The sequence below is a fragment of the Gymnoscopelus braueri genome (assembly GCF_963280865.1).
Source record: "Gymnoscopelus braueri genome assembly, chromosome: 11".
NCBI classification, from domain to species: domain Eukaryota; kingdom Metazoa; phylum Chordata; class Actinopteri; order Myctophiformes; family Myctophidae; genus Gymnoscopelus; species Gymnoscopelus braueri.
In genome coordinates this window covers 29,621,597-29,634,188 of record NC_137613.1, presented here as the reverse complement: position 1 = coordinate 29,634,188, position 12,592 = coordinate 29,621,597, and the positions used below count along the sequence as shown (strand labels likewise).

At 39.8% G+C, this 12,592-nt stretch overlaps 1 protein-coding gene across 4 annotated transcripts in view; it reads right to left on the bottom strand.

The window, feature by feature from the left end:
- The window catches only part of rprd2a (regulation of nuclear pre-mRNA domain containing 2a), a 28,821-nt gene extending 16,454 nt beyond the window's left edge, over positions 1–12,367 (bottom strand). For all 4 annotated transcript variants that reach the window (XR_013934079.1, XR_013934080.1, XM_080442934.1 and 1 more), the window contains exons 1-4: positions 12,205–12,367; positions 4,042–4,171; positions 3,156–3,313; positions 1,729–1,781 (exon numbers count right to left, since the gene is read on the bottom strand). Coding sequence is in view for 2 of the 4 variants with exons in the window: in XM_080442934.1 (XP_080299060.1) it covers positions 1,729–1,781; positions 3,156–3,313; positions 4,042–4,171; positions 12,205–12,298 (435 nt within the window). In the remaining 2 variants the exon portion in view is untranslated. The remainder of the gene's footprint in view (positions 1–1,728; positions 1,782–3,155; positions 3,314–4,041; positions 4,172–12,204) is intronic.
- Positions 12,368–12,592: the final 225 nt, after the last annotated feature.

Below are 12,592 nucleotides of genomic sequence, written 5' to 3'. Positions count from 1 at the left end.
TCGGATGACTGAGAATGTCAATGCAGGATCTGAATGTGATTACTGATCAGACTGTCAGCAAGAACTGTCTATCAAAAACTACATAGAGGCAAGTTTAGTTGCTATATAGTCTGGAACTACACCCCTTGAATGCCAAGTCCGGAAGTGGTCATCTGTTCGTTTTTTTCCGTTCACGAAAATATATTTTAAAATATCTTTACAATTTATCTTTGAATTTCCATTTCTGCTAAGCAGCAAGCTATTTATGCTTCGCCTAATTTGATTTACAGTAGGACAAATTTGCGCGACTGCAAAGACGAAATGGAAGTGGGGAGGATCATTTTCAGAGCTTCCTTTGCACAGTCTGGCTCGAAAGATTCAGTTGTAGTGCATAAACATGCACTACAACTGAATTCTCCTTTATCTCCATTATTGTGAATAATAAACATGTTTTGTCAACTAAGCATGCAACAGTGCCCAACTCATAATGATTTGACATACCGTAATTTTCGCACTATAAGCCGCACCTGAATATAAGCCGCAGCAGCTAAACTGAATGATTTGTACATATATAAGCCGCACTGGACTATAAGCCGCGGGTGTAAAATCCATAGATTTAGGAGGTCCCCTAGTGGCCGTTAGTAGTAAAAATCCATAGATAAGCCGCACCGTTATATAAGCCGCAGGGTCGAAAAATGAGAAAAAAGTCGCGGCTTATAGTCCGAAATTTACGGTACTTATATTCTCATAATTACCCCCCGATGTAAAACGGCACATTATTGCTGTATTGATTGTGTGCCACGGGTCAGCACCAGATGCTGACCACCAAAGTTTTCATGGTATTTTTGCATTATGCTGCTTGATTGGCTGTGCCTGATATTTACTCTCAACATGGATAAACGTATATTAAGCCTTCCTCAGAAGGGGATAGATTCTCTATTTGGACATTATAGCTACAGTATATACAGCCTATAAGCGGGACTGTCGGTCCGATATTGTAAAATAAAAATACAATATTCTCAAAATAACCTTCTGGACCAGATATTATTGCTGTGGGGCCTGTTCTGCCCCATGGGGGCCTGTTGCAGACCACTGCCCTATAGTGAGGGTGTTATGCTGTGCAGGGTATTTTTCTTGGCATGGTTTGTGTCCACTTGTCCCCTTGAGGGAAGGGTCACTGGTTTTATCCTGAGTGATCACCTTTATCCTACACTGTGAGGAAACATGTCTATCCTGATGGGAGTGGTCTCTTCTAGGGATGACCATTCCCCCCATCCACAGGGCAAAAAGGTGTCACTGAATGGTTTGAATAAAAATTATGTGAATCATATGCTATGTTCTTTGCAGTCACCAGATGTCAACCCAATTGAATTAGGTTGAAAAAAAGAGAATATATTCTGTTAAAATGGTATTTCATCCCTCAAGTAGAGTTCCAAAGACTTGTACAATCTATTCCAAGGTGCAATGAAGCTGTTCTGCGTGTGACCCACCACTTACTAAAACACTTTGTTGGTTTTTCCTTTAATTTGTCACTCAAATGGGCCCCCAAAATAGCACATCTACCAGCTCACAACACATCACAATGCGAAGTGTTGTGAGCTGTTTGGCAGCTATTTTCACTTTATGTTGAGGTTAACTTATGGACTGGATTTCAACATTCTCAACATTGTTAACAAGCTGCAAATAATAACAATGGTGTGCATGGTAGTTAGGGGTCAAAGTACAACTTAAAACTAGTTTCTCACTCACCACAAACTCAGCAAGAACCTTGGATTTAAGAGCTGCATTGGTATCAACTGGAGCTAAAAAGGTGAAAGGGGGGGGGGGGCACGTTAATATCCAAGAAAAGAAATATCAATAGAATACACACTGGTTAAATAAGCTCTGCTGTTTTTATTGTGCTCTCAACGTTTTGTCTTGATATTGCACTGCTGTTTGTCCTGCACTCTTCACACATTAACATCTATACCTACTAGGGGTGTGCCGATACACTAATTTCACCAAACGATACGATACGATATTTGGCTCACAACTTCGATACGATTTCGATACGATACGATACGCACTTTTTTATTATGAAAATATATGGGGGAGAAAAAATGCAAACAAATAATTCTGTTTTTGCATTATTCAGACGCAAACTTGTAGCTTTTCAGCTACAATAGCCGTTTTGAATCCAAATAGGGCAATAGTGTGACACCTGACCCGAAAAAAAACAAAATGTTGTCACCCTTTTCACCTCAGGGCTGTTTGCATGCCTGATTATTATTATATTTTTTTTCCCCATAACGATACATATCGTCACGAAAACGTATCGCGATATATCGCGGGACGATATATCGGCACACCCCTAATACCTACCTGTTATATATAACCTATACCTACTGTATAACAACACAATTCATTTCTATCGGGTTCACGTTTAAGGACAATTTATGATTTGAAAGTAGTCTCGAACAACACGTCGCACATACAACGTTCTCGGTTTTGAGCATTCATACAGTCTGCAACTTGCCCACCACAACGTTGTCATAATGTGTAAAAAAGGATGTAAATGTGGTCTCGCCAAGCCCCCAGGACTGGTACGGATTTTTGAAACAAAAGTCAACTAGAGGCCAGCTCTCGTAGTGAAAGCTTGGGCCCATCTCCAGGTGGCTCAATGCACAAGTTCACTCATTGGAGGTAGTTTGTGATGTGCGTGCTCTATTGTCGTTAAACTGATAACCAAACCCGGAAGGAGGATGTACGTCCGTGGGAGCTGGGTGAGCAACTTTCATTGAAATGAAGGGCCTGAGATTTTGTGTTCCTCCTCCAGTTACAGTATAGATAAATGGGTCTCACGCATCTCCATTGTAATGGAGCTTACTTCGTCTTCCCAACCAATCACAGTACACAACATTTTATGAAGCATCTGATACCATTCATTTGACACTGTCAGTGAAGGTTTTCCATGACGCATTTTTTTTGTCATTTTCCACCACTTTTGTCATACGATGAGTCGTTTGACACTTGTCGTGCAAGGCATAAATTGGCCTTTACTCTGCTTACTCTGAATTCTCTGAAGTGGATAAGAGGGTCTGCTAAATGCCTAAATTGTCAATTGAGATCAGTGGCTGAGAAGCTTGTACTTTGAACACAGAGCTAAATACAGAAAGCAGCAGCTGAGATGCCCTTACTTTTCTGTTCCACGGGTGTTGTAGGAGCCGGAGGAGACTCCTCTTTGACCAGGTAGCCTCTGAGCTCAGAGATCAGATTGTCTGTGTACACACTCCTGTCCTCCCAGATGGACAGAATCCTCTCCACAGACTTTAATACCTTTGCGTTACTATCATGACTGGAGAGAGAGACAGAGACAGAGAGAGAAAGAGAAAGAAGGCCTGTTAAAGATGGCCAACAAATAACAATGACATTCAAACATTCCTTTAAAAAAAAAACACAATTTCGATCCATTCGAAGTGAATTTCGAATATAATTTTTTATATAAAATATTGTGTGCAGTAAAACTTAATTCAAAGAAGTCTCTATGTGTTGGCCGCTGTTGGTACTGAGAATCACCACCAAGTTGAAATAGTATGGCATACACATTTGTCCAGTGCATTGTTGACCTTTTTTTTGAAGCTCTGCCTCCAAACAAGATCAAATATTTTATGTGAAAATTACATGATATTCCCATTCAAATCAATGGGACACATGTCAAACCAGCGCTCAGTTTTCCGAGTTTGGTGGCGGAAATGTGGGTGGGGGAGCTTAGCGAACGGTCTATTGGTCACTAGATGCGCCGCCATTTTTATTTGGAGTTTGCAATGCAAGGCACTGGACATAAAACCTATGTATTGTAGTTTTAAATGGACACTGATGCGTTTGGCACACTCCATCCAGATTGGTTAAGTTTGATGACTTGACCTGGAAATACATTTCCAGCCAGTTATTTGTTCTCTTATTAAGACCATAACACCCATACCCCAATACATTTGTACCTTTATTCTGTCTCCTCTGTACGTGAGCTACCAAAGTCCAAAGACACATTTCTTATAAGAGTGGTTTTGATGTGGTTGTACTCACCTGATAAGAAGAAAGGCGTCAGGCAGCACCTCAGCGAAGGCTGTACGGTACACAACGGCACCCTTCCTTTTACAGTTCTGAATGATGTCGTTGGCAACATAAAATAAGTTGAGCCTATGGGAGGCATCAGCTGTCGGGAGAAAGAGAGCAATGTCAAGTTTGACTGAGGGCAGAGGAGGTACTATCGAAGTGCCTTCAGATCGGACACGATAGTAACAACATCCACATCATGTTCAGTTTGAATGCATCTTAAGACAAGGGCTATCGCCTTTTTCGTCTCGCCCGGACCACTAGGGGGCAAGACAACAAGGGGTCTGTGCCCTAAATGTATTGACCTATAGGGTTCATCATTGATGGTTGACCCCTTTGCAGAAGAGCGTCAGAGAAAAGTTAAAATTTTCCCTCAGAGTTCAATGAAAGCTGCTACATATCTTACTCCTACTTATTTGTCAACTTTTAGTTTATATTGCATTTCTCAATATTGTAAAGCACCATGAGCTACATTGCATGTATGACAGGTGCTATACAAATAAACCTGCTTATTATTGTTAATCTGAGTAAAGGTGCTGCATTAAATAAAGAGCAACTCTCTAGTCAGAGTGGTGTATGATCAAATTCCTTTTTAAAACATTTCAGAATCTTTATTGTCACATCACAGGTTTGCAGGTGTAAAACAGTATGTCCATAAGTGCTTGTCTGTCATATCGGATTGTAAAAACATTACTACAATACAAAAAAAAGTTAACTCGACGATGTACCAGAGCAGACACGAAGCCACCCAGTCTCCCTCTCTTATAGTGCCTGTTTCAGTCATTTTCAGTCACAATAGCCATCATAAGAGAGCTGAGTTGACCCTAAATGTCAAGCAAGAGGCATGTAAGACAAGCCTATATTATCCCTTTGAGAAAACTGTACTTAACACTACATAATCCACCTGCAGTAACAAGATAAACCAGATATAAACAAACAGCCTAGAGTCCAAACATGTAATTCATTGTAACAAGTGCACAAAGAAAAAAAGAGGGTAAGCAAATGGACCCTTCGCTAAGCCCCACCCACTCCACTCTGTGACTGGTGTTGCGAATTTAGTCACACCCAGGCCTGGCAGCGCCTGGCAATCTCTGCTTCTCACCCATTGACTTGCATGTTAAATGATGGCTTTTCCCCTTAAAAATAATCGATCATTTCAGGAGCAAGAGCTTCAAAATCTCTTCTAAATCTAGTCAACAAGGCCTGCAGTAGGCTATGCACTGGACAAATGTGCATGACATTATTTCAATAAACTAAAAACATGGGAAATGTTAGAGGGGGTAATAGCCATGGATACACGACGGTCGACTGTCGCGACCGTCATGGATGAACTTCAACCTGGTGTTTGCACTTTCTCCATTTATGGCCCGTCCATCTACATAAACGTTCATATTTCAAATATAAAGTGCTTATCCCATGGCCACGGATGTTACATGAATATACGGGCTCTCAGAAGTACCTGTATCATCCGTATTGTTCAATAAAAAGCTTTTTAATCTGATCGGTGGCCATTTTCTCCATATGCTTTCAACTGAGTGACCCTATCGGTTGTAGGTGTATTGCACTCGAATACATTATGAGAAAATGGCCACTGATCGGATTAAAATGCTTTTCATTGAACAATACAGAATATACGGGTACTTCTGAGAGTCCCGTGCATAATTGCAACATCCGTGGCCATGGGTTAAGCACTTTATATTTAAAATCTGAACGTTTATATAGATGTACGGACGTAAATGGAGAAAGTGCAAACACCAGGTTGAAGGTGATCCTTGACTGTAACAGGAGTTTTCATGTACCGCAGGGACTGCAGTAGCAGTTAATAAATAGACGAACAAATGAATTAATATACTTTAACGTGCGGAATCCGAAACAGGCAGCGCTGTTATTCTGAATTTTGTTAAGATTACGGTGATTAGTAGCCTATTATTGACACCACCTGGGCGAGTGAGTCGTGTAACTTTCCCGACGTTAAGCTGTGTATGTGTTCAACAACACAGCCATGAAGCCTTGCAGTTTAAGTGCAGATTTCAGCTTGGGAAAAGCAGCCTCCAACGGGTTTGGGTACGTGGTTCATAGTCACCATTGCGTTATCGTGGTATTCCTATTCTTGCTATTATGTTGCAAATGATTGTGTGTATGCGGGCGATGTAACATTGACAGCTATGGCAGGTGACGAAAGAAGCTTGACAGACCTATGCCAGGCTAACAACGGTTGCTAAGCTGGCATTGGACAATTGCTTTTGGGGTGGGGGTTAGCGAAGACTTGGAACGGTTGGAGGTTAACGAAAAAAGAAAACAATCAAAAATTGACAAAGCTATGGCAGTTATTATTAGAACTGCCCTACTTTCTTGACAATAAACACATTAATGTATTACCCAGCACCTGACACAGCCTTTTGTTCTAAAGCCACATGTGTATCTGTCCAGCACAGAAAACTCCCAAGACATCCTTTGAATTATTCCTCCTACATTGTTTGCAGAGGTTCAAGACTCAGCAGAGCAGAAAAGTCACCTGCTGGGTGGAAGACAGCTCTTGAGTTTTGGCCAAGTGTAGAAGCTACTCCAGCTGTCAAACAGAGCTTTGACCATGGTTGGGTAACCTGCCTCCCTGCAACAGACACCCATGAATATTCCTTCACCACTCCACTGACTCCAGCCAAGAAGTGCATGTGAATTTCAGACAAAAATACAACAAGCCAGGACTATCTGAATATCAAAACCAAAAACAACAAAAGCATTCAACAAACAAATTGTATAAATCAAACACATTCATGGCAGATTAACTTGTGCCGTTTCCTACTTATTGGCTCAGATATCCATGATACACCTTATGTATGCGAGATTTTTTATATATATATATATATATATATATATATATATATATATATATATATATATATATATATATATATATATATATATATATATATATATATATATATATATATATATATATATATATATATATATATCATACACCTTATGTATATATCTCACATGCTCATATTGATATCCGACCAATTTTTCTGTTTCTTTCTGTCTTGTAACTGCAAAGATGGCACTTTTGTATGACAAATAATTTCACCCACTTTTCAAACGACAAAGAATATCACCTACTTTTTTAGACCTGTAAACTTGATGTGACAAAGTTGAGCAGACCTGACTTGCAAGATCTAATAGTGACTAGTCTATAGACCGAATCATCATGACATCACCACAACCAAAAATGTATTTCAGAGTAGACAATGCCAGCAGCGTTACATTGGAGCAGTATTATTTATTAACCTTAACAAACTACACATAGCTAATTTTGTTTTATATTGTGCAAATGTACATACTACCCGGAAATATCGCTCTAGTCTACACGTTTGTTTACAAACATTCTGATCTGGTCTATTCTCTCTGACCAATCAGTAGTCTGCTCTGCTGTGTTTTTACGCCACTTTTTTTGTATCACTTCGGCTCGCTTGGAACCTTGACAAAGTGAAACCAAATACATTACTAGCTAGGTACTATCCACAACTTTTGCCAGAAAGGCAAGTAGAGTCGAGCCAAGCTCATGCAGTGGAAAGGTGACAGCATAAGCACCTGTAGAGAATAGATTCAACTAAAAAATTACTTCTGTCCAATAACTCATGAAGCATAGTAAACAATATCAATGGTACGTAAACAGACAGTTATGAGAGAGAGCACCAAACTGCAGTTACCTAACCAACAACCCCAAGCCAGCACAACCTGCCTTCATCTATAAAATACTCCAGTTACTGACCAGCCAGCACAACCTGCCTCCATCTATAAAATACTCCAGTTACTGACCAGCCAGCACAATCTGCCTCCATCTATAAAATACTCCAGTTACTGACCAGCCAGCACAACCTGCCTCCATCTATAAAATACTCCAGTTACTGACCAGCCAGCACAATCTGCCTCCATCTATAAAATACTCCAGTTACAGACCAGCCAGCACAACCGGCCTCCATCTGTAAGTGTAACTCTAGTTACCAACCAACCCGACCAGAACCTGACTCCATCTATAAAATCAAACACTCATGGCTCTGAATAGGGCTCAGCAGCAGTCTGACTCTACAACTACATGAGAGATTTACAACATTGCCATTCAAATATTCAGTTACTGAATGCTCACAGTTTAAGCAAAAGTAGGCAACACAAAGTCCTACCATCAGGCATATATATATTATATTGACTTGGTAGTGTAAACATTTTTCTAAAAGGAATTTCTTTCTTTTTTTTTACCACAAACACTGCATGTATGCAAAATATGAGATTCAAACAGGGCAGGAAATGAACACCAGTTTCTGGCCAAACATTGTGAGAATGATTTGGCAGTGATGGGTAAATGAGTCTACTAGCCTCTTTGCAGGTTACCACCGGTTCCTCTATTTCTTAACATTAGCCTACACTTCATAAGTAAAACAGAAAAAGTGTATGGTTTGAATTTAAAGACTCAACTCTGGTTAGTAAAGTAAAGTACAATATTTTACATTGTATAGCCCTTAAACTGGATGATCCTTGCCTAAACCAACAGCTGCCAGTTTATCTCTGCAACATAAATTAAACTTTATAAGGAGAAACCTTAATGGCTCTAAAAATTTGTACAATTCATTCCTGAAGGTGATGTAACTCCAGTGTCTATTTGAAAACCAAAACAATTTGCACAAATAACCATAAATAGGAAGCAAGGACTTACACTTCAGTGAATACTCAAAAAACATCCAGCTTTATTCCATTTCCAGCCATGTAAACTCTTCGACTGTCACTGTTCAAGTCTTCAACAGTCGAAAATTGAAAAGTAACAAAACAACTGTGCTGGAATAAAGCTGTGCATAATAAACTCTGTTATTCTTTATTTTTGATGTTATTTTACATTTTCTTGTGATTCACTTTGCGTTCTAAAATCTGTGGAAGCTTGTAAAGAAAATAATCTCACCCACTCTTTACACCTAAATTTAGGATTGTCATGTGACAATAAACTTCCAGTTGAAGTGTTTGCAGCATTCAATTAAGTGTGCAAGACAAGTCCTATCATCCAAGGTAGTGATGCAAACTATATACAGTTGTTGATTATTTACAGGGAAACCCTGAAATAAACACATGTACAAAGCCTCTATAGAATTTGATATCAATTGAAACAGCCTAAATATGAATAACATTCATTTAGATCTGATTCGATGTCATAGTAGTGAATAGTACAGGGAGTTTTGCTTTGCTGTAAGCGAATCTGATCCCCATTTGACATCTCAGTCGCTGAAAAATTAAGCTGTATGCATTATAGACACGCATATAGGGACGATCGAAAACATTGATTGGGTGATTGGCACGGTGATCAGTGTATCTGGGCCTGCAGTGAACTCTCCATCAATAGCATACAAAACCGTTTATCAATACCGCCACACCAGATAATAGTATTGCATGACAGTCAGCTAGAGCTGAACGAGAATCAATAATGTGTAAGATACAACCAACCAGACTAGGTAATGATGCAACAAGTAGCATTGCGTAGCATTTAAATGTAGTTCAGGCAGAACATATTAATGGCATTTCTTTGCCCCCTTCATTGGTTCGGCCTACGTTTTGTTTAGGAAGTGTGTTTGAAACTGCTTCACACACTTATGCAGTTCTGCTCAAGAGGCGGCCTGGTAGCAGTGGTGGAAAAAGTACACACATTTTTTACTTAAGTAAAAGTATCAATAATGCAATGTAGAAATACTGTTACAAGTAAAAGGCCGGCATTAAAAATTTACTTGAGTAAAATTGCAGAAGTAAATGGTATCAAAATGTACTTAAGGTACCAAAATAAAAGTACTCATTATGCAGAATGTCCCATTTCACAAGTTACCATACGTCTAAAATGTATACAAATCTTTTGAAAATAGCAGATCTACAAGCTTAGGCAATGTCTTGTAGATTGGCTATTTTCAAATGTCTGAAATGTATATAGGGCTGAAGTGGATACTGTATGCTTTGAAATAATAATCCAAATCTAAGTTTTCAAAGTAACTAGTAACTAAAGTGTTCAAATAATTATATTGGAGTAAAAGTACAATATTTGCCTCTGAGATGACTGTGGAGTAGAAGTAAAAGTATTTAAAAAATTGAAATACCTAAGTAAAGTAAAAGCACCTCACAACTGTACTCAAGTACAGTAGTTGAGTAAATGTACTTAGTTACTTAACAAACACCACTGCCTGCCTGGTAGCTGACTGTCATGGCGCATTTATTTTGCAGCCACAGCCAGCTAGCTAGCCTAGCCTGTTAGCATACCATCAAACTACCACCAGAACAGAAAAGGCTGGTCAAACAATCCATCCACCCCGGTGAGCAGAGCACAGGATACTCCTGCCAGATAGATAGACACCCCCCACAAACCCACCATTTAGTGGACAACTAGTTCACCAACTAGTGGTTGCTTTGGAGAATGTTGAAATCATAAACAGTTAGCATCGCCATGATAGGGACTGGGAGCGCACGTTTTGCTACCCGCTCATAGCCTTCAGTGGTGGAAAGTAACTAAGTAACTAGTTACTACTAGTTACTTTGTAGATTATTATTATTACAAAACATACATTACCCACTTCAGCCCTATTTACATTTTGGCCATTTGAAAATAGCCAATCTACAATGCATTGCATTGTGAGCTTGTAGATCTGCTATTTTCAAAACATTTTATACATTTGAAAACTTGTGAAATGGGACCTTCTACATAATGAGTACTTTCTACTTTTGGAACTTTAAGCACATTTTGATACCAATACTTTTGTACTTTTACTCAAATAAATTTTGAATTCCGGACTTTCACTTGTAACAGAGTGTATATTCTACATTGCAGTATTGATGCTTTTAATGAAGATTTTTTTAGTACTTTTACCACCACTGCTGCTACCCGTTCATAGCCTTCTTACTGTTACTATGGGGGGGGATGCCGATATATTATAACTCTATGGGGAGATGGTGTAACAGCTGAACAAAAACAGCCTCTTGTTAGATGTTTCCTGGAGCTTTAACATGTTCAACAGTAACTGTTGACAGGTTGACAGTGAGTGAGACCCGCACGCTCGTCAAAGCCCTGAACACAAAACAAGCGCCCCCAGTAGCAAATAATAATGGTTAGTCAAGTCGTTCAAAATGACGTATTTTCAAAGTTGCTGGCACCAAATAACATCATTCTCAACGCCACCTGACTTACATCAACACCTTTTCCATTTGAAAATGTGTCATTTTTTGTCATATGACGATTTGTCGAGAGGTCACAGGCTCAGCTAACCTCGCTCTGGTCCATAGCGTTAGAAGGAGTTCTCCTTAACGCTATGTTACTTTCGAGCCTTTGCCCATAGCGCGGCGGCCGCAGCCTCTCGTCTGGAGTAAAAAATAAATATACACTTTTGCTACTCACCAAAACAAAGACGGTTTTAAGATGCTGAAAGCCTACTTTCCTTAGTGGGAACACTCTGAGCCCCCCACCTCACGTCTAAAATACACCTTTTGCCCAGAATTTTTTAATTTTCACCGGTAGGAAAGAATCTGGTCAATGGAATTTTTCTATTGATAAGAACTGTAGGGGGCGCACTAGAGTAAGTAAAATTAAATTTCCTTCCGGTGAAATAGTTTATTTTCTGGCCAAAAAGTGCATTTTAGACGTGAGGTGGGAGGCTCCGAGTGTTCCCACTAAGGAAAGTAGGCTTTCAACATCTTAAAACAGTCTTTGTTTTGGTGAGTTAGCGAAAGTGTATTTTTTTTCTACTACAGACAAGAGGCTGCGCCGCGGTTAACGGCTCGAAAGTAACATAGCGTTAAGCAGAACTCCTTCTAACGCTATGGATCAGAGCTACAGCCAGTGTTGCCAGATTCTGTGAGAGAAACAAGCAACCAGGTCTAGGAAAACCAGCCCAAAAGAAGCGACTATGGGCCACATGAGCACTTTAACATATACATCAGCTATTTGAAAATAGCAGATCTACAAGCTCGCGACGCGTTGTGAGCTTGTAGATCGGCTATTTTCAAATAAAATATTGCGGGGAAATTATAATAAGCAGATCTGGCAACCCTGGCTACAGCTAGCCAGCTAACGTTGCACTACGTATGCTATAAGAAATGAGAAGTAACCAGGCTTACATTTCCTCAGCCATTTCATCCAGCAGCGCACGACGGCACTGTGGTACTTCTTGTTCTCGATGCACCACATCGACATTCCCTGGATAGAGTCCATTGTGTTTGAAACGGCTTGAAGCCTCTTGTCCAACGTGGACTCCAAGGAGCCGCCTGCTCCTGCAGCAGCCATGTCTGGAGTCTGTCTGGGGTCTGGGCACTGCAGTGTTGCCATATTTTGTGAGAGAAATAAGCAACCAGGTCTAGGGAAAACAAGCCCAAAAGAAGCAACTTCTTGGCCACAATGAGCACTTTAAACATAATACATCGGCTATTTGAAAATAGTCGATTTACAAGCTCACAAAGCTTGTATATATGCTATTTTCAAAAACTCTTGCAATAAAATGTGGAATAT